Source organism: Ruditapes philippinarum, unplaced genomic scaffold, assembly GCF_026571515.1.
Source record: "Ruditapes philippinarum isolate M1 unplaced genomic scaffold, ASM2657151v2 ctg186_1_1_1_1, whole genome shotgun sequence".
Classification (NCBI taxonomy): domain Eukaryota; kingdom Metazoa; phylum Mollusca; class Bivalvia; order Venerida; family Veneridae; genus Ruditapes; species Ruditapes philippinarum.
This window is the reverse complement of record NW_026860931.1, coordinates 311130-335214: the sequence shown is the minus strand read 5'-3', so window position 1 is coordinate 335214 and position 24085 is coordinate 311130. Positions and strand designations below refer to the sequence as shown.

The window sequence follows — 24085 nt, the reverse complement described above, 5'->3', positions numbered from 1 at the left end:
TGATCTTAAAGTTTGGATTGGTTTAGGTTTTCTTGTTGTTGTTGTTCATCCGAGGAAAGGATATATTGCGTGACAGTGTGACCATGTGACAATGTTGTCATTTCCTCAGTAGGAAATTCTGAGCTGTTTCCATAAATCAAACAGTCGACTTGCATTATAAAAATTGTCAATATAACAGGCAATGATTTGCTGAGAATGAAAGTTTTTGTCAGAAATAGAGGAATTTATTTCATTTATATCTTCAGACAATCATGTGTTTTTGACAAGTTTCTGTGGATCATAATCATAATAATGTGTTTGTTTCTTCACAATATAAAAAATGTCTCTCGACTGTCAATTGTTGTTTGCTTTTCTTGCTTTATTACCAGAGCAAAAAAATAATGATTGTCTTCTGTTCTAAAATTTCGGTTTCAGAAATTTTACATAAATTTAAAACTTCAAAAACTGTATGTTGTAAGTCATGCTAATCTCAGAAGAGCACAAACCTATCTGCTGTCCCAATTAAAAAATAATCATGGGGCCTGTAAAACTGCCTTTTGAATAATTTAAAATATTTTGAAAGAATTCAAACTTTAATTAACATAAATAATAGCAGACTGCTGATTTGTGTTTTATTACCATAGTTACACTTTATATTATTATTACCCCACGCCTTGCTAAGTTTGTGCCCTACTCTGATTCATGTAGACCAAAACATTCATCATGTTTAGAAGTTCTATTTGTAAAACAAACAGAATAGACCATGATCAGATAACACAGGTGTGCCAGTGGATGGGGTGTCTGTGGCCAAATGGGTAAGGTCTTTGACTTCCAACCACATGCTCCTCACTGCTGTGGATCATGCCAGGGACTTTGGATTCTTTCTGGTGGAGAGATACCTTCCTAGTGTACAGCATGTCAGTGGTTCTTCTCTGATGTCTATACTCCTGTCTGATATAACACACAGAGGGGTACACTCCACCAGTAAGCTGGATGGTGACCATATGACCATTACATTGTTGGTTACCCAGCCAAAAACAAAACATAGGCCAGAAGAACTTGGTCTGCACTTGTCACAAGAGTAGATAACTGCAGCCAGCATGCTTTGTACCTTTATATCTTTGTTTTGTCATAGATTTTTGTTATCAATTTGAAGTTTTTGTTGTCATCATAAAATAAAACTATTGTATGTTTACCACCCAGATAATGTAGCAGGCTGTTCTGATAAAATGTTTTCCCCTGAAACATGTTATGTTCTTATATTCTTGAATATTGAAATAAAAAAAAAACACACACACACAAACCCCTGAAAATAATTTGTCTGTTTTTCTTTCAATTGAAAGAGAAGTTCTTCGACCAAGATTAAATACCGCAAATTTAATTAAATCTGTAAAAAATCTTCATAAACAGTAAGATCTGGAAGTTTCTCAGTTTAAAGATCAGACTGAGTTACTGTTTTTAATGTATCATGGATTGCTGTGTAAAGTATTACGTCTTTCCTATAATTTGATTACATTAGGATAGATTGGTTCCCTGTATATCATCTTTTAAGATTTAACTTTGTCTCGGTTCCCTGTATAACCATTTGTACCGGAACTTTTTTCCTGAACCATTATAAATTTAAAAATGGTACGCAGACGGTCGTCCGAAGACTGTTTATAGTATTCGAATACAAAATTGAGAGAAAACAAGTAATTGCGTTCTCAGATTATTAATTTACGCACCGGTATATTATAGGAAAAAAGCACTCTTTAAGTGATAAATTGTATTGTCATTGTTGTATGAAATTTAATCAATCCTTTGTTAAAAACTTAGATATGTTTGTGCAACCATTCATATTCTACTGATGAACATCACTTTAAAATTGCAGACCAAAATGCATGAAACAATTGAAGCTCAAATTGAAACATTTGATTGGTACAGCCATGTTATTATATATTAGCATTTTGTAATTTAAGAGATGCTGCATCATGCATATTAATTTTAGTCATGCTGTCTTTGTGACTGGGACTCAGATTCCTAAAAGCTGCATATTCATAATGTGAGAAAGAGAACCATTCTAGAAGCAGGTTTATTCTTGATTCCAATCACCAAAGTAAATCAACATTGAGCTTGGTTAGTACTTGGGTTGGATTACACAATGTACAGCTATCAATTTCTATAAAGGTGCTGTTCAAGTCCTATTCTGACCTTGAACATTCTGACCTTGACAGAGTGGCTTAAAACAAGATATTACATTTAACTTAATTCAAGACAGTTAGCTTTAAGTTATTTTGTCAGTTTTCGAAAATAGCAAATAATTATACTCTTGATTGATTTGGTCCTTCTGAAATGAGAGAGTTCATCTTAAGAGATTTGATTATTTTACTGATGTTTCTGTCAGCGTAATCATTCTGTTTGACTGCTTGCCAATATGTTTACGATGTCTAAGTTAAAGAATGGAGCAGAAGAACAAAACTTGTCGACAATGATTTCTTCAGAAACATTTGCAGTGCGAGCTGACATTAAACAAGCTGATAGAATGTTCTCAGATACAGTACAAGCTGATAGAATGTTGTCAGATACAGTACAAGCTGATATAATGTTCTCAGATACAGTTCAAGCTGATATAATGTTGTCAGATACAGTACAAGCTGATATAATGTTATCAGATACAGTACAAGCTGATATAATGTTGTCAGATACAGTACAAGCTGATATAATGTTATCAGATACAGTTCAAGCTGATATAATGTTGTCAGATACAGTACAAGCTGATATAATGTTGTCAGATACAGTACAAGCTGATATAATGTTGTCAGATACAGTACAAGCTGATATAATGTTCTCAGATACAGTTCAAGCTGATAAAATGTTCTCAGATACAGTACAAGCTGATATAATGTTCTCAGATACAGTTCAAGCTGATAAAATGTTGTCAGATACAGTACAAGCTGATATAATGTTATCAGATACAGTTCAAGCTGATATAATGTTGTCAGATACAGTACAAGCTGATATAATGTTGTCAGATACAGTACAAGCTGATATAATGTTCTCAGATACAGTTCAAGCTGATAAAATGTTCTCAGATACAGTACAAGCTGATATAATGTTCTCAGATACAGTTCAAGCTGATAAAATGTTTTCAGATACAGTACAAGCTGATATAATTGTTGTGGTGATTAAAAAATATGGTTGATAAGTGGTGTTTCTAAAAATAGAAGCAGGCCTCTATCCCACTTGGCACCATTGTAGTGGTGTTGAAAATTAAAAGCCTTATGTTTTCTATATATAGAATTTAGTTACTTATTACCTAATATTAACTTTTTAATGTTCTTAGTTCGCTCAGGAGTACTCTTTAATGGGAAAAATCTAATCGTCAGGATGACACCACCCTTTGAATGCAAAGGGAAATAAAACACAAATGTTGAATAAATTTAAATCAACCAAATTTTTAATGAACTAAGTTTTTATTTACACTAAAAGTTACTTAAAACTAAACAAGTTGACAAAATGTACTTTAATATAAACTGTTTTTAATTAACCAAAAATGAAATAATCAAAATAAACTAGTTTAATAAAAGATTAAACCAATTAAAAGTTGTTTTTAACTGTTCTAAATGAAAATATGAAAAATAACCTTAATGATTCTGCGCTTTTAAACTAATAATTATCTGAATAGTAGCAAGCCCTGTTATAATCTACATCAACAAAAGTAAAGATCTAATGATTCAAGATGGCTGCCACTTAAACAAAGAAAAGATATTAATTAATCTTAATTAATTCTGTAAAAAATAACTACTTAAATTACTTACAAATTTATCAAAAATGTTTTAGTGAATTTAGATAATCTCTAAGGTTCATTTAAGTGCCAAAGTGCCTAAAATAAATTAAATAATTAATTAATTAACCTTAGAGAGCTTTTAGAGGTGTTACTTTTCCAAAAATTAGCAGCAGAATGTCAAAACTCTCTGAGACGCACGGTTAAATGAACTTCTGCATCCCAAAGGGAGCTAGTTGGCACTGTAAGTAACAACTTATCTGATTGGTCAAATTACAGCCAACCAGAATTTACTTAACAAATACTCTAGGCTTATCAGTTCTTTACATAACTATTCTAAAAATAGATTATGATTCATGGAAAAGTTTAACATGAAACAATATTAACATTTTCTACAAAAGATGATAATTATGACTAATTATTACAAAAAATACAAAGTAATCAAAATAATCAAAATACTAATAAGAAACTAAACATATTTACAAACATATATAAATGCTAAATCAGTAACTTAATGTATCTCACTAAGTTTAAAGGCCAGTGTAAATTAAAGTAGAACCATTCTCTATATGTTGTATATAAAGAGTCTTAGGTGCTAAGTGTCTGTTAAAGAGTGTATCAATAAGTTCTACTATTAATCAACTATAATCAACATTAAACTAATGAATGATAAGAATGAAATGTCTATAAAACAATACATGTTCATTATGTTTAAACTTTAAAATAAACTTAAATCTAAGTTAAAGTTTAAAGACTTTAATATTTCTTGAAAAATATTCCCTAAGATTATACATGTTATACTTCTTGAGTAATATTATACAACATTATGTAATGATTATGTAAGCTGTTGTAAGTGGAATCCAACTTTACAACAATACACCGGTTTTGGAAAAAGAAAAAATTTATTGCAATAATCAATAAATTTTTTCCAAGATAAAACTTGAACTTAAACTGTATCATTAAGATACCTCAAAGAAATAGCATATTATCTTATCAAGAATGTTCATGTCAATATAATATATGGATGAAACTATAAAGTATAATAAAACAATAAACTAACAAATCTACTTAAAGAATGAATAAAGAACATATTTACAAAAATGTACAAGCATGCAGTTATGGTGAAATATTATTTAGCTCATATTACATGGAAATAGAAATACGTGTGTATCTCTGCATCATGTGAATATAAAAATGAGAAAATAATTATTAAAATGTCTTGTCCTGGAATTAAAAGAAGTGTTATTATATTATTATAACATGATAACAATTTTACAAATGTTATTTCTTCTTTCTGTCATCATCGGGGTTTTCTAGTTTCGTTTTGGGTTTCTTTTTTGTCATGTTCGGGGTTACTAGTGTGCTGACACAGCCACCTGAAATGTTCATACTGTGCCCAATGTCTTTGCACTAGATTTTGTCACAATTATGGATTTGATACTTATGCGCGATAACAAGTTATGTTTAGTATAAGTGCATGATGGCACAACCACCTTAAATGTTCATTGCACCCAATGTCTTTGCACTATTATTTACATGTTGCGCGATATCATTATTTTGTCTCTCAGATGCACGATTTGGTAATGTTTCTCAGATGCGTGATTTAATTATATATACTCAGATGCGCGATCTATTGATTTGTTTTACTTTGCGCGCTATTTCTTTTCACTTTATTCTACACTTTAGATTTTCTTTATCACTATTCATATAACACTTTATCACTATTCATATAACACTTTATGCAAATTTTCTTTATCTTCTTCTACACGAAACACTTTCTAGAAAAGAACGTCACCTTTTAATAGAATCAATAATAGATTTTAACTTTAAACTTGTATTCATCCAAAAGTTTCAATAAAGAATCAGTTACACCACCATGTTAAAATACAATCATAAGAAATATAGCTTTGACAGATGATTAACAATACTTTATCATTAAGAAAGTAGCATCAAAATGGTTAACAATTATACCATAAGTAAAACAGGTCTATCTCATACAACAAAAATATATGATATCCAACTTAAATCTTGTTAGTCTAATGACATGTAAAAATACAAATTAACTTTTAAATAAATCAAAGTTTACACTACTGTGAAAAATCACAAAAAGCATATGTGTTAGACCTAGCTGCGATGGAGCTATGCACATCTATGGTAAACAAACGCTTACTTTAGGATCATTACTTAAGTGAACAAAAAAATGTCTGTGAAACATATCACCAGACGCCTATAGATCTTAAATCCTATAGAAAATCTCTAAAACTCAAAAATTTGATGTTTCAAAACATCAAGCCCATAGAAACTTAAATTCTATGTAACGAGCACAAAAAACATTCACTAAGACACCGAAAGCAGCCTTATAAAACTCAAACAGAAAAACTTGTTCTCAACAAAAAAGTTAACAAATAAGAATACAATATCAATTATTGTAACAAAAATCTAACTCAACATATCAATATCTTTTATGTAAACAAAAGTCTTTTTCTCAACATAACAAAAAATAACATGGTACTGTATGGCAGTGTAACTTAAACTTAAATTACTTTATATTGATTCGAAATATTGAAAAGGGAAAGAAACTAAATAATAAAAGGTGGCATCTTTTCTATCACCCTTAAAGTTTTAACACTTTTTTCGAATATTATTTGTCAATCTATGAACAAACTCGGGTTTGCTCAGTTTAACGCAGTCGCGATTTGAATAGTTACCGATTTTCTTCTCTCTTCTCGGATACACGCAAGCATCTGGTCTGTGGTATTGGTCATCTGATTTGTATGTGACATCTTCTTGTGGTATATGGTCTTCGTCTGGTATTCGTTTGTTGTCTTCTTGTGGTCCGGTATTGGTATTGGCATCATCATCATTGCCTATTGATATTTTATCGTATATGACTACTGATAGGTTATCGTAAACAGTAGCCATGCAGACTGTCCAATCGAAGATTGCATCTTTTGGTCTGCTGTTTGTGTCGGTGATGTCTTCAGTTGGTATGTAATTGGCATTGAAGGGTCGTCGTTTGGCTTTCTTTGGCATCAGATCTGGGTAAGGCGTTAAGTTGTAACCCTGGGTAGGAATGAAGTCTTTTACTGACTTTGTAGTAGCTGACTTTATTGTGTCTGATGCCATTTGCGATTTGTCATCTGGGTTGTCATCGGCCATCTTCTTGTAGTTTTGAGTTACTGTTTGGACTGACTCTTGGCCTGCAGAATCAGTCCCATCAAGTTTAAATGATTCAGTAGTTGGTTGTCTTCTATGGCAGGTTCTAGACAAGTTTGACTTTTGGAAGGAAGGCAGCAGTCTTCTTGACAGCTTGAATAGAATTTTGTCTTCTGTTGAAAATCTTTGTTTCTTGTGAAATTTTCATCTTGGTATTTGTCATCAACCCATGTGTAATCATCTTTCATCAGTGATTGTTTGAATTCTTTTGCAAATTGTAAAAACTGTTCTTCTGTTATGAATTTGTTTGTATCAGGGCACCTTGATTGATGGTGGTATGTGTCCTCTGGTTCTTGCTGGTAGTTGTGATATCTTCTAGTGTATACTTCTTGAAGTTGGTACTGATGATGTCTAATTGGCATGTGACATGAAGCCAATCTGTTTAATGTGGATCTGTTGAATGGTGAAGAATAGCGTAGTTGATCATTTTCTGTGGTTCTTCTTTTTGATTGGAGTTCTTGTAGTCGTTTTTCTAACAATTTGACTTGTTCTCGAAGATAAAGGACTTCCCTGACTGTGTTGTTGTGATGTGAAGAAGTTGGAGGCAGTTGTCTGGATGTTGCATAATGGTCGTCATGATAGTAGTTGTCTCTCCGGTATGAAGTAGTGTATTGTAGTGGAGGATAACAATCGTAGAAGTAGACATCTTCTTCTGATGTATTGATGCCAACATTGGTTTGTAGTGTTCTGGATAGCGGTTCCATCCTAGGTAGTGTTTGCATGTTTAGCTGCTGGTCATGTCTGAGGGTGAATCTTCTGTGATAATTTCAGAAGGTTTGACAATACGAAGGAATCTTCTTTCTTATTATTTCGGAGCCAATATGCAGACAAATTTTGATATTCTTTTATTTCGGAGCCAATATGCAGACTAATTTTGATATTCTTTTATTTGGGAACCAATGACAAATAATGGTTTGCCAAGTATAGTGCCTTTTATAATAAAAATTTAGAATTTATATCATAAAGATAGATCGAAAGCTTTCTGATTATACACACTTATAATACAGCCTAAAATGTGTGTTTGTGAAATAGGCACTGTCGGACGCTGAAAATAAAGTTGTAATTAGTTGGAAATGACTATGTACTTCATAAATCAATAACTTTGGTTGCTATTGATCTCTGTACTTGTGATTTATATTTCTGGGTAAGGGACTCTTTGGGTATTGGCCTTTATATAAAATTAAAGAGGTAAAATAGGCCTGGCTGGAAGATAGAAAAGAATTTTACAACTCTAGGATCATATATGACACGCTTGTGCTTCCAGCTGCCAGAACAGTATAGCCAGAAATATATAATCACCTATTATTGTATTACTAATAGAACGATTACCCCATATAACATCCAGCTTGCCGGACTGCCGCAAATGTATAGCCGGAAGGATGTCAATGTATTCACCGTCCTACCTTATATGAAATTAACTGAAACTAAGTTGGCTGTTCAGGCTTGTGACAAGCTTCAACCTTCAGGCCGCCCCTATCAGTTGAAATAGAACAGATCACCCAGTAGCAGTTGAAGGAAGAAAAGCTAGGTTAAGAGTGTTTACTGATAATTGACTTCACTTTATTGCTATTAATTGATTTTGTATTCAAAAATTTACTTTTACAAAAATCTTTATTTTCAAAAATACAAAAATTTACTTATTAAAAATGAACTACTCCTGAGTTGAGAAAATTTATTTATTTTCAAAACTATCAATACAAAAATTTGCTTATAAAAATACTGTACTCCTGAGTTGAGAAAATTTACTTATTTTCAAAACTATCCCACTTCTGACACCATTGTTGTGGTGATTAAAAAATATGGTTAATAAGTGGTGTTTCTAAAAATAGAAGCAGGCCTCTATCCCACTTGGCACCATTGTAGTGGTGTTGAAAATTAAAAGCCTTATGTTTTCTATATATAGAATTTAGTTACTTATTACCTAATATTAACTTTTTAATGTTCTTAGTTCGCTCAGGAGTACTCTTTAATGGGAAAAATCTAATCGTCAGGATGACACCACCCTTTGAATGCAAAGGGAAATAAAACACAAATGTTGAATAAATTTAAATCAACCAAATTTTTAATGAACTAAGTTTTTATTTACACTAAAAGTTACTTAAAACTAAACAAGTTGACAAAATGTACTTTAATATAAACTGTTTTTAATTAACCAAAAATGAAATAATCAAAATAAACTAGTTAAATAAAAGATTAAACCAATTAAAAGTTGTTTTAACTGTTCTAAATGAAAATATGAAAAATAACCTTAATGATTCTGCGCTTTTAAACTAATAATTATCTGAATAGTAGCAAGCCCTGTTATAATCTACATCAACAAAAGTAAAGATCTAATGATTCAAGATGGCTGCCACTTAAACAAAGAAAAGATATTAATTAATCTTAATTAATTCTGTAAAAAATAACTACTTAAATTACTTACAAATTTATCAAAAATGTTTTAGTGAATTTAGATAATCTCTAAGGTTCATTTAAGTGCCAAAGTGCCTAAAATAAATTAAATAATTAATTAATTAACCTTGGAGAGCTTTTAGAGGTCTTACTTTTCCAAAAATTAGCAGCAGAATGTCAAAATTGTCTGAGATGCTTGTATAAATGTATTTCTGAATCCCAGAGGGAGCTAGCATCTACCTACAGGTGGCACTGTATGTAACAACTTATCTGATTGGTCAAATTACAGCCAACCAGAATTTACTTAACAAATACTCTAGGCTTATCAGTTCTTTACATAACTATTCTAAAAATAGATTATGATTCATGGAAAAGTTTAACATGAAACAATATTAACATTTTCTACAAAAGATGATAATTATGACTAATTATTACAAAAAATACAAAGTAATCAAAATAATCAAAATACTAATAAGAAACTAAACATATTTACAAACATATATAAATGCTAAATCAGTAACTTAATGTATCTCACTAAGTTTAAAGGCCAGTGTAAATTAAAGTAGAACCATTCTCTATTATGTTGTATATAAAGAGTCTTAGGTGCTAAGTGTCTGTTAAAGAGTGTATCAATAAGTTCTACTATTAATCAACTATAATCAACATTAAACTAATGAATGATAAGAATGAAATGTCTATAAAACAATACATGTTCATTATGTTTAAACTTTAAAATAAACTTAAATCTAAGTTAAAGTTTAAAGACTTTAATATTTCTTGAAAAATATTCCCTAAGATTATACATGTTATACTTCTTGAGTAATATTATACAACATTATGTAATGATTATGTAAGCTGTTGTAAGTGGAATCCAACTTTACAACATAATGTTCTCAGATACAGTACAAGCTGATATAATGTTCTCAGATACAGTTCAAGCTGATAAAATGTTCTCAGATACAGTACAAGCTGATAGAATGTCAACACCCAATGTTTTGAGACAATAATTTTTGTTGCTGATGAGATGTTGCTCTAGAGAGGTGGAATTTGTAGGGATAAATCATCCCTTTGATATGATTGTTGTGAAGCGGTTATTTTACTACAGAGGGTGGCTCTGCAGAAGTTATGCTGTGCAGCCACAATGCAAAGGTTATATGGTGACTTCATCTTTACTGGTTGAGACATCTTCACTGGTGGAGAAAGAGGTCATGTGCCCCTCTGTACATAATTTTATGAAAAAAATCAGGTAACCTAAAGACTTACCATAGGTTCCTGACATGAAAGAACAAAAAAATACCTAAAATTACAGCAGTGAGTGACTTCAACCACTGAACCACACAGCATGGATGTCCTAAAAATATTATATTTTACATGTAAACTTTAGCCTAAAATCTCTTCCTTTTCCATTGACTGACTATTTAGCATAAAAATCTTTGTTCTAAATGATAAATGTGTTAAGGTGAACATCAGTTGGAGACATAAAATTTTATCACTTTAATATGGCTTGGTTGAATGATCTACTGTGATTGGAGTTAAACATTCAAGTTTGTGTTTGTGTACTGATGAATGCATTGCTTAGTTGGCATCTTACATCATATATGGTCTCACACCTTTTAAGAGGTAAAAATGAAATGGGAAATGAAACATTACATGGCTTCAAAGCCAACTGAGATATATATCTGTCAATAATAATGTAGATATTCAAAGACAATTTTTGTGATGTTGGTATCATTCAGTACTTCCATACAGGAATCCATTGATAGTATGATGAAGTCACATGATCAACAGATGTGGCTGGAATGATGCTAGTGTTTGTGACACAAGCTTCTCTCAAGATAATTATTTTGTATTAGATATAAACATGTTAAGGAATCTTGATCCAGGTAATAAATCGAGGCTATTTTTGTTATTGTTGATTCCAGAAAGTTTCTTAGTGAAGACTTACAAAATACTTGGTTAACATCTTTTATTTTTATCTAACAAGATAAAGTTTTGTTGAATGACAGTGTTTGATTGGTTTGTGCTCTCTTGCAGGCTTCTTATTTGTAATGTATATCATTTAACAGTTTGTTATTTAGTAGAGAAATTTCATCAAACATTTTTTTCCTGTCAGCAATTAAGTCTTTGTGAACCAGGTTAAGTAAACCAGCAATAATACCCTTGTAAAGTAAACCAGCAATAATACTTTTGTAAAGTAATCTGGCAATAATACTTTTGTAAAGTAAACCATCTATAATACCTTTGTAGGGTTAACCAGCATTGATACCTTTGTAAAGAAAAACAATGATTTCTTTGTAAATTTAACTAGCAATAAAACCTTTGTAAATTAAACCAGCAATAATACCTTTGTATAGTGAACCAGCAATTATACCTTTGTAAAGTTAACCAGCAATAATACCTTTGTAAACTTAACAAGTAATAATACCTTTGTAAAGTAAACCAGCAATAATACCTTTGTAGAGTAAACCAGCAATAATACATTTGTAGAGTAAACCAGCAATTAAACCTTTGTAGAGTAAACCATCAAAAACACCTTTGTAAAGTAAACCAGCTATAATACCTTTGTAAAGTAAACCAGCTATAATACCTTTGTATAGTAAACCAGCAAAAATATTTTGTAGAGTAAACCAGCAGTGATACCTTTGTAAAGTAAACCAGCAATGATACCTTTGTAGAATAAACCAGCAATAATATCTTTGTAAAGTAAACCAGAAATACCTTTGTAGTGTAAACCAGCAATAATGCCCCTGTAAATTAAACCAGTAATATTACATTTGTAAAAAAAAACAGCAATAATACCTTCCTTTGCAGAGTAAACCAGCAATAATCTTTGTAGAGTAAACCAGCAGTAATAATACCACTGTAAAGTAAACCAGCAATTATACCTTTGTAAAATAAACCAGCAATAACAGTGCTAAGTAAACCAGCAATAATACCTTTGTAAAGTAAACCAGAATAATACCTTTGTAAAGTAAACCAACAATAATAACTTATCAAAATTTGTATGTAATTCATTGACTGTTACATACTATAAGCTTCTTATTCCTATCAAACAGAAGCACAAAGATATGTTACAAGAAAAGGAAGAGATAACAGATACATCTAACAGTAGACACCCATGTCACCCACCCTCCCACCTGATAACTTACATATTCACTACTGTATAATATGTTATAATTACTGGAAATTATATCCTGAAGTTTCATTATAATGTATAATTTATTGCACTAATAAAGATAAGAACTTTTATATTCTAAAGATAATGATGACATGCACCTGTTGTCTGAGGTAGAATTGTATAACCTCATTTTGAATAGTCAAAACTTTGGTGTCATTTTTGTGCATTCTTTTTCTAAGTACTCTAAGGTCATCATGTTTTTTATACTTTGAGGATCAAGACTCTATGTAATATATATTGTTGATATATTTGTTTGTTTGTTTTTCTGGCTTTTTACCCTGATTTAAGCACATTGGTCATTGTGGTCATGTCTCGGTGAACAAACCACCTGACTGGGTTTTCCTTTATAATTGACTTCTCAGTAAGTGACCGACCACTAATCCCACATAATTTCTGAATTAGATGTGAAATGCTCAAATGAACGCCAGACTTAATGTCCTAGATCAATTATCGTGGAGAAATTTAGTCTTCCCAGAGGATTGAACCATGGACCTGGATCTGATGCCCCTTACTGAGCTAAGGGAGGTAGACTGTATGTTAATAGGAATAAGAAGTATATTATTACAGTAAAACCTGTACATGTACTATCAAAGATAACATACAATTAAAATACAGGATTTATTTATAGTACCATGCATATTTTCATAATAATTGTTGGCATGGTTACAGAGATAATATCTTGAAACATGTTTTCTTCTTACTTATTACTATGACATAACTGATCAGCACCAATCAAACATACTATTGTATAGTTATAACCACAGATTACTGTAGATTACTGACTTACTATTTACCTTTCATTATACATGTATATATAGTTCTTATTGTATGACAGTGGTATTATCCTGCCTCATTTCTGGATCTGAATGTTCGTGTGATTCTGATAGAGGATTTTTGTTTGTTTCATATTCTAAATCATGTGCTGATTGTGGATCTTATATTGTCTGTATTTCCATGGAAATTAAAATATGGAATTTTACAAATTTATTATTAATAAGATCAATGTTGATTCTAAGATATTTAACAGAGGTCTGATTCTAAGCTTTCTGTAATTGATGGAATTATGTGTTTGTAGTTGGAACAGTAATCATCTGACTGATTTGGACTTGAATATTGTGAGAACTAGCTTTCAATATTTGTATTTTCTGATATGTCAATTGATACCAGTTCCACTCTGTCTTTTAGCCTCAAATTGTTTTGTCCAAGTTATTTCAATGTAATGTCTATAAGAAGGTGAAAGTAATTTTGGGCAATGTATTTATAGGATGCCTCTAAAATATGTACAAAGGTTGTTTCCATAGCATTAAAAGGTCAATGTCATCTTTTCCCAACCAATCTGTAATGCTTTATTATTTATATACTGAAAACATTAACTTTTTTCTTGTTCATTTATAATTTCTAAAGGATGTAATTTTTTATCAATTGAGAAAATTAGGTGTTACAATTAGGGTGTATCCTTGGCATGATCTAGGATGCTAAATTTCACAAAGTTCTCCTTATAGTTTAGAGACTTCATTGGCATTTTTTGTAAGATAATTGTGCCATTCATCAAGATTAAATTCCCTGGCAGTTAAATGTTCAAGGTAATTACAAAAGCTATCTTTAATAGCTTTAATTTGTGGCAAGAAATTGAATTTTATGGATAGGAATATTTTCACAGAGTCTGAAATTGTAAATAATATAACTACTTTCGGTTTCAAATAGTATATAATATATCAAACATCATATTTTTGATTAAGTTAAAAACTTTGATGTTGAAGCTTTGATCAAAATGAAACTTGCTACCGAAAGATTTATTATTGAAGTGACAGAGTCAAAGTGACTGGGTTTGATGATTCCACCATGTTACCATTTCTATGGTGCAGCTTTAGTGTATTGCTGAATCAAAGCTTAAATTGTCCCTTGTACAGAGCCTGTACATCAGCCCTTACTGATTGCAGACTTGTGTGCACAGAATTGCCAGACAGTAGATAATACTAAAATGACTTTGTGAAGGTGAAGAATCTACAGTTAGTAGATGTGATGAAACTATTCTATAAAGTCACATGTTAATGCCAAAATTACTTTCACCTACATACTTATCACCTGGATGCACCATATGCCTGATCTATTTTCTGGTATTCCATTCTACACCATTATCATCACATGGAAGAATTGTTGTTGTTTTTTTTTTGTAGGAAATAATTGGTTCTTTACTAGACAAAGAGAGGATATAAATAGAATGTTATTTGTATATTTTATTGTTTGCTGCTCACCTCGGATGTAACATATATATTGATGTATTATTGACATACAAGTTTGCTATTAGTGCTATATTTACTTTAGGGAATGAACTTCTGTTGCTTGAAAGTGTTATATCATGAGCAAAATCTACAGACTTATGTTATTCAGCTGATCATTTTTTTAGATGTCTATACTGTTATACAGAAAATGATTTTAGGATGTCACCTTGGGGTGGCAGATTGCCCTTCTTAGATTTCAGGAGCACCTTTTTAGACAATATTCAGAATAATACTTCTTCTTGTTACCCCTTTCAGACTTTTGTAGATTATGTATTTGTTTCCTTAGTTTCAGGCATTTATAACATTTTTCAGGAGGTCATTACTTTCTTCCAGAAGTTAATTATTTTGTTCCCCTATGAAGGTGATCTGTGGCCACATTAGACATTGGTTGCCCTTGATAGAAGTTAATTTATTGCCCCTGTCCCGGTTCTTTGTGTTCATTTCAAACATTATTAAAAATTTCAAATTCTGACTTAAGGTATATTAAACAAGAGATTGCAGTGTTTATAGATAATTTCTACAGTAATTATATGATATACATCTAATGATATAAAGAAGATTTTGTATGTTTGATCTTCAGTTATTATAATGAGAAGTTATCAAACATATTATATTGTTTGCTCTCTACATCAGACCTCATACCTTTCATTGAGTGCCAGTTATTTTCTGTTACATACCACAGCCTGAACAAACATGTGAGACTACAAACACACAAATCCTACTATATATCCTTGTAGAAGTATGTTTTCTTAGGAATAAATTTGCTGGAAATATATATCAAAAAGTGGTGAAAAATAAAAAAATTGAAAAATGTCTGACATGTACGTTGACATGATGTCAAAGCAGCTGGATCGTTCCAGGGACAAATATCTTCTACGAAATCAACACTTTAATATTCCGTTTATCAAAATTAATCGGAGTAAAAGTAATGAACGGAACAAGAAGAGAGGATCCCTTGGTGTTACACAGCTAAATATTCCGGTGATAAAGGTTACCCGCAGCAAGTCTCAGGTAAAAAATACATTGATATAGAGAATGACAAAGCTGTATTAAATGACATTGATGATATTGAAAGTAAAATTTTGTCATTATTAACAAGGATAATATTGATTCAATGTAATTTACATCCTGGTCAGTTATATGGTATTGCTGATGATGCAATATTGTTAAATATTACACTGTATTTGATTTACAACATGAAGGTTTTGCTGCTGATGTAATATCATTGTAAAATAAAACATGCTGTTGTTATCGCATCTTGGCAGAAAAATGTTAATAACAATCATTAGAGCTTAAAATAATGTTACAGTTTAGACAATACAATAGACATGTTCTGTCAATAAACTCTGAACTCTTATAAAGAATGGTTGGCTGATGAAAATAGCTGGGCAATACCAGACAGTTTATTGCAAAATTCTAATATTTTTTTATATTGAAATACTATAATCAAACTTAAAACAGAAAGCTTCACTGTCAATGTAGTTTCTTGCCAAAATCCATTGCAAAGATGTTTTAAGGTAAATGTAGACTGTCTTATCAAAATAAGTTTTGCAGTGTATTTTTCAAGTCCAACGTGAATTAAATGTTTCAAATCCTGAAGTGGATCCTGGAAATGATCAACCTTTGCCACCTATATATAGCCAGGTCACCCCTCAAATTAAGCTCTTTACTGTTGGCTAACTAACCTTAGGTTTTCATCTTACTGGTGTAATACAACCACAAGTGCCCCTCCATGCTGAGATGTCAGGGGTAGAACCATTTATGTTCCTTTATCTTAGAAATTATGTCAGTGGTTCTATTCAGGTGGCCATTTGTGCCTGAAATAATGCATTGGAGGGGCACCTGAGATCTTCCTCATAATCCAGTAAAGCATATGATCTTATCAGTCACAGACAATGCAACTTAAAATACAACCAATAATATCCTCGAGATTGATAATGGACAGTAACAAAAGTGGAAGCTAAACCATCAAGACATTGAGAAGGTCTAAGGATTAAGATCTTGCAATAAATGTAACAATAAAGCAATTGATTATCTACAGAATAAGTTTCCTGTCAGGGATATTTGATGGTAATGTCACTAGTTCAATACCTCTATGTTACATTGTTCTCTCAGTGCCTGATGGCAGAATCATTGATCTGAATAGATCAGTAAAGTTGACAAACTCAATGCCAGGCTAGCCTACTGTGCAGTCTATTGTTTTAGTGTTCCTTAATTTTTAAATGGACTTTCAGATTAAAGAATTTCTAGGGAAACATACATTACATAAATTTAGCAAGTTGAGAGTTTGAATTGCTATTTGGGCTGTACAATCATAGAAATCTATCCTTTGTTTACTCGATATCTTGGGTCTTGATTTTCATGGTTTTATTCTGGCATGTTTGTGTAAACTTCTCAATAAGGTTTATTGAAGTGTAATGGTTCACCGAGGCAGTGTTTACCTATTCAGAAAGAACTTTTTTGTATTGTATAATGTTACATGGTACACTGGTACAAGTGCACGGTATATGATATTGTTTTTGTTAGATTTGGAGAACTGATATTTGTTTTATATCTTATAACATACAAAGTGTTAGAGTGTCATTTGACCATTGTGAACTTTGACCTTTTCTTCAGATGATGTCAAAAATATGAGATATTTACATATTAATAAATAATTGTTTATGTTTGGTTATGATTAAGTTTGATCATTTTTGTATCACAGTAAGTTAGCTTTTTTGTTGTTTGATAATAGCAGAGATGTGACACTTGTTGCTGTAAAGCCACAGTAGTAAATTGTACTTTAGACTTAGTCAATGGAGGCATAAATGGCCTCCATTGACTAAGTGGTTATGATTCTATTGGACCATTTCTGCTGTGGGTTCTAATCCCATTGGGGAGTTTAGTCCATCTTGCTTACTAAAGGCAATAGACTTTGTGCAGAGGGGTACCAGAAGTTACCTTCCACCTGTAAAGCTGAATAGTTACTTTATAGCCCTTAATGTGTCAGCATGACTTAGAACCTCATAAAAAAAGCACAAACCCAAAAACATATAGTAAATTATTTGAATGTCATAATATTTTCTCTGTTTATTGGCACATAGAGAGATATAAGTCAGTAATTATTCTGCTAATCTAGACATATTACTGTATTTATTTGTACATCTATCTCCACTAAATAACATTAGAACATAAAACTTTCTTCTCTAAACTACAGAATTGTTCAATGATGTACCCACATATCTTGATTAATGTGCATATGGGTTTTGTAAATAAACACTTCAGGGACAGCAAATGTCAAAGTTTAAAAGCTTTGCCATACTTTATTTAGGCATAAAACAAACTCACATGTCTAAAAGTGGACTGGCTAAGTGGTAGTGAAATAAGACACTGGCATTGTCTGCAATATAAAAATATTTCTGGTCTGCCATCACCTGATTTAGATGATGTACAATGTTTGATTAGACACAATTCTTTTCAGTACGATTTAACAACATGTACTATTTTCTAGGGCATTGTTGTTTTACTACAATAGATACAGCAACATAATATCTGTAGGAAATAGTCATTAATTGTACTATCCATTTTTCTCCGAATTACTTCATCTGTCTTTTAATTTTGGAAGGCAATAAAAAATCACCTTAATTTTGTTGCTTTTTCTTGCATAATGCGGCAGATTGACAATGTCCATAGATCTGAAAAATCAGGACAAAAATTTTTTAAAAATATATCCTCTTTTACCTCAGCCCTTTCTCTTCCAACCCCAAAATAACCTCTCCTATCTAACACTTTCCAACCCCACATTGGTTTTGTAAATAAACACTTTAGCAACAGCAAATGTCAAAGTTTAAAAGCTTCGCCATACTTCATTTAGGAATAAAACGAACTCACTTGTCTAAAAGTGGACTCACTTAGTGATAGCTTAACTACACTACCCTCCCATCTAGCCCTTTCCAATCCCACACTACCCCTCCCTATATCCCCATTTAAATGCTAAACTACCCTCCGTACAAGTACAACAACCTCTGTCTGTTTAACATTGACACTTTCCTAAAAAAAAAATTCATTGAAGTTCATATTATTGCAATGCAACTCAAATCTTGATTAATTTAAACTATAATTATGATGTATAAACATTGAAATTTAAAGCCACTTTTTAGCATTAAAGTACTAATATGTTACGCTACAAACCACTTTCAAACAATTTCTAAGGGATGAGTTAATTACTTTACATTAAACTAGAAGATCAGTAATTTATGTGATCCACTTTATACATAATTATGCTCATTTTTTTTTTTTGCAAGGTCAATTGACATTGAACTCTTAAACTTTACAACAACAAAGTTAGCCTTGAACTTTGACCTGGCCTTAAACTGTAAAACTGGGTGGGCACAGCTGCTGGTCATTATTTTGCTCTTTTGACCCTTTATTTTCTTGTATAAACTGTAAGGTTGAAGTGACCCCAGGCAACAATGCATGCTATAAATAAACTGTTTACATTAAACTTTTCAATTAAAAAACAGATGTATTTTAAAGAGTTGAGATATGCTCATTATTACATTGTCTATTTTAGTTATCTTATGGTAGTAATGTTTGTTCTATAACGGTAAGATAATAGGCCAGTCTAGTAGATAAAGGAGGGAGTTGTTTACAAATATTGAGTGACTCACTTGAACTAGTGAACTAAATCTAGAGCGTCAACCCCTCCACCTTATGCTTGTTTTCAGGGTCATGAAAGCACATGTAGTACTGTGTAGGAACAGTGTAGAGTGTTGAGTTATATAATTAACGATCAGTTTTCCTCTTCAGTTTGTATTGGAGTTTTAATAATGGATAAGTTACATGAGCTGTATGTGGTTGGCATGAAAAAGTTGTAGTTATAGAAATATTATTGCTGTTATTTTAATTGGTGAACAAGAAAAAATCTGTTTGTTTCATTGTAACAGAGTGATATCGAAATATATATTCAGAACAGAAGAGGCGTATTTTATTAAACGTTTGGAAGGATCAAGAGCATGTGATACTTAATTTTCTGCGGAATATCGTGAACTCTTTATTATATTGGGAATAAATTTGAATGTCGTGCTACAAGACTCATTGGCTGCTGATTTTCAGAATGTGTTACCCTACAACTGACGCTGTTATATTACACAGTGTAAAAATATAGGTTAACTATCAAATGTACTTGGATAATTATTTTGTTTATATCAGACGTGACTGTTTTCTGCTGAAAAGAATTTAGTAGAACTATTACTCCGTGTCCAAACATTTTTATCTCTTTCAGAACAGTGAATTTGGACTTTATGATAAAAATATATAATTATTAACTTCACAGCAGATGTGTTTAATTGAATAAGCTAAATTAAAAATTTTTAAGTTTTATAAAGATTTGATCATGATGAAAAAACGGAGATTAAACTGTAATGGTAAGAACGGGTACCAGGATTTGCGGTTGACAATACCGGAATATCCGGAATGCGAGATGCTAGATTCATCTTCATGTACTGAGGTATTTATATTTAACAATCATTTAACTATCTTCATGTACATAAATGAACTCCAACATGTAGACAGAATGGTATCAGTAATGATAACTAAATTATCATCAGCAACATGAGATTACACTTGTATGTGTAGTGATAAATAAAAAATTCTGTGAACCTACCCCAAAGTTAACTGACTGATTTTCTTTTGATAAAAACAAAAACAACTTAGATACAGATCTAACTATTCAGCTCAGGTAATGTAAGAAAAAATAAAAACATTTTTTGTAAAATATAATTTTTGAAGATTTACAATTTGCACAAAAACTATTAAGTTCTTGCATATTTTAGCATATTATTAATTGTATATTAAGACATTATACATGTTTTTAATGTTATCAAGTTAAGCTGAATTAGTAAAATATATAATTTACAAGATTGACAATTATAATCAATATTTAATAGTGCAAAATGTTTAGGGTGAAATTATTATTAAACATATCTAAATCATAGAAAGAGTGCCCCACTTTTTTTTATAGAATTTAACAGTAACGATATTAATGGAAATTTCAGTTTTCCATGGATTATTATTTATTTTCCTACTGGTAAAATATAAAATTGAACACATTTATGTTAAAATGTAAAGCTAATTTGCTTCTACAAGTGCATTCATCTTTAAACGCTCTGATGGACATAATGTCACACAGTTAAACAGTGGCAGTGTAAATCTGATGGACATAATGTCACACAGTTAAACAGTGGCAGTGTAAATCTGATGGACATAATGTCACACAGTTAAACAGTGGCAGTGTAAATCTGATGGACATAATGTCACACAGTTAAACAGTGGCAGTGTAAATCTGATGGACATAATGTCACACAGTTAAACAGTGGCAGTGTAAATCTGATGGACATAATGTCACACAGTTAAACAGTGGCAGTGTAAATCTGATGGACATAATGTCACACAGTTAAACAGTGGCAGTGTAAATCTGATGGACATAATGTCACACAGTTAAACAGTGGCAGTGTAAATCTGATGGACATAATGTCACACAGTTAAACAGTGGCAGTGTAAATCTGATGGACATAATGTCACACAGTTAAACAGTGGCAGTGTAAATCTGATGGACATAATGTCACACAGTTAAACAGTGCAGTGTAAATCTGATGGACATAATGTCACACAGTTAAACAGTGGCAGTGTAAATCTGATGGACATAATGTCACACAGTTAAACAGCAGCAGTGTAAATCTGATGGACATAATGTCACACAGTTAAACAGTGGCAGTGTAAATCTGATGGACATAATGTCACACAGTTAAACAGCAGCAGTGTAGTTATTATTAACTCATTAGTGTACTTTATTTTGAAATAGTTTTAAAATGACCTTAACTGAATAATTGACAAAATAGGTCATGCAGCTTTATGTGCAAAATTTAAACAAATTTACTATATGGCATCTGAGTTATGAACATTTTTCAGGTTGCTTCAGAAATAAGTAAATTCTAAATAATTCATAATATTATCCTTATGAAAAATGTTTTCCTATTGATCAATCCATTTGTGAAATCAATAAGTACTAAGCAATAAATGTGAAGTGTTTTGGTAAAAGACAAAATGGCTTGCTCTTGACTGGGTTTGAACCCACACAGCCAGCAAGTCTTAGATTTCTTGGCGGATGTTTAATCCACTCAATTTAGTCTGCTGCCATTTAAAATATTTGGCTTCACTTGATAAAATCATTGCGCATTTATATCAAAATATATGTTCAAGTGCCTTAAACATTTCAACTGCATAACAAGAAAAGCATTGATGCAAAGCATCAAAGGGCGACGCCAAAAGAATTTGATCCAGATTTGCACCTAAATACTTAACAAAAGATGTGTACTTTATAGCAGTACCATTACATGTGACCTGGAGGCTAGGGCCAGGTTAAGTTGAAACTTAAACCAAAAATGAATAGACTCTGTCTTGCCAAGATGCAAAGGCAATTTATAGTCAATTAAGCAATCTTATAAGACTCATGTTATAAGAAAGAATTTCTTCAGATTTAATTTATGAGACACAAGGATTCCTGAGTCATCAGCATATAATCACTGGCACGAGTATCGGACCTGGGAAGAAAAAATATGACCAGATGACCAGATTGATAAAAAAAACTGTGTTTATAAAAACCAAAACAAAAAATGTAAATAATGATCCCCTTTAAAAATATACTATCAACTTGAAGTACATTTTTAAAGGGGGTTATTATTTACATTTTATTTTGGTTGTTGACACTTTTAAGATGAACACAGGTTTTTTTATCAATCTGGCCATATTTTTTCATCCAAGGTCTGATACTCGTGCCTGTGCATTATAATAAAAGCTTATTGCTTAGGGTTGAAGACATGTAATTGACATATATTAGACATAAAAGAGGACCTAAAATGAACATCAGGGGGACAGCATAGGTACTCAGAGCAGTAGTAGAATAAGTACCAGCCACATCAACCAGCTACTATCAGAGATAAGACTTAAACCATGTAAGAATGTCATTATATATGGCAGATGCTTGAAGTTTCATGAAGAAGAAGAAAAAAAACTTCTTCATGTGCAGGATAGTGTGTTCAACTGTATCAAATGCCCTTTGTAGATCTAAAAGTATCATGCAATACTGCCTTTGTCCATTTCAAATAATGCAATCTGTTAAATGAATCAAACATGTGTCAATTGAAAAACCACTTCTAAACCCTGACTGAAACTGCCTGACCATGACTCAAACCCATGACTTTCAGAAGACCAACTGAGCTATCCGTCCTGCTACACATTTTCTCTTTAATAATGAAACAGTTCTAAACCACAACATATTTCCCCACTATATCGATTTGTGTTCGTGAATTTCTTATGTTACAGAGCATAGGAAATTGAACTCATGCTTATATGCAGTCATAGGATGAGAAAAACTTTGAGCTTGACCAGAACTCATTAACCTGTGACCAACATAAGAAATTTTATGAAGGCTGATTTGTATTTTTTGCATCAAGGGCACCGGGCAAAAACATGAAAATGCAACAAACAAACCACTTTGTGGTAGATTGTATTTTCATGTTTTCATCTAGCGCCCAGTTACTTTTTGTACTATGTTGGTTTTCATGTGGCACAAATCACCCACTATAAATTTAGTGCACAAATTTATTCAAGGGCAAGTAACAATCTACTCTATGTACAGTCTGTTGTCGCGTTGACTCAGGAGACCTGGAGGTTGAGACCGGTGTCTCTTCATTACAAATAGATAAGACAGAAGCTGTCCTTTTCAAACTATGCACATGTTAGAAAAAAAATAGAATAACTATTCAGAATATGATTTTTTGAGACTTTATTAATTATATTGCTTGATCCAAGTTTAAGGACATTTTCAATCAATACATGTTTTATCATTTATAACTTTAAATGAAAGTCTCATCCCTTTAATAATAATGACATAATTGTATCTCTTTAAATGCAGAAAAATTATAAGTCTCAACATATCAATATAGTACTGTCTAAGATATACATGTACATGCACATAACATTAATAATTCCCAGTTTATATTAAATAAATATGAAATCCTAACATTAACATTAACATGCTTTTGATGACCTTACAACTGGTGAATTATATACAACAAAAATAGTATTATAAGTAATACCTAAGATAGACAGAAAAGAACAAATAATTTAGTAAACATAAGTTACTTCCCCTTAAAATAAAGAAAACCTGAAACCCAAAAGAACACGATAAACAGCAAAATTATGAAATGTTGCAGGTTCAATTTTATCAAGCCATGC

The 24085-nt window shown here is 31.5% G+C and overlaps 1 protein-coding gene across 10 annotated transcripts in view; it reads left to right on the top strand.

The window, feature by feature from the left end:
* Positions 1 to 24085, top strand: part of LOC132713954 (5'-AMP-activated protein kinase subunit gamma-1-like) — a 119331-nt gene that overhangs the window by 35501 nt on the left and 59745 nt on the right. The window contains exon 1 of one of the 10 annotated variants that reach the window (XM_060696679.1): positions 15535 to 15820. The exons of 6 other annotated variants lie outside the window; for them this stretch is intronic. In XM_060696679.1, the coding sequence (XP_060552662.1) occupies positions 15620 to 15820 (201 nt within the window). In that variant the 5' untranslated portion in view covers positions 15535 to 15619. Of the gene's footprint in view, positions 1 to 15534; positions 15821 to 19575; positions 20298 to 24085 lie in introns of those variants that run through there. 3 more of the 10 variants (XM_060696681.1, XM_060696680.1, XM_060696684.1) reach the window with 3 other exon arrangements.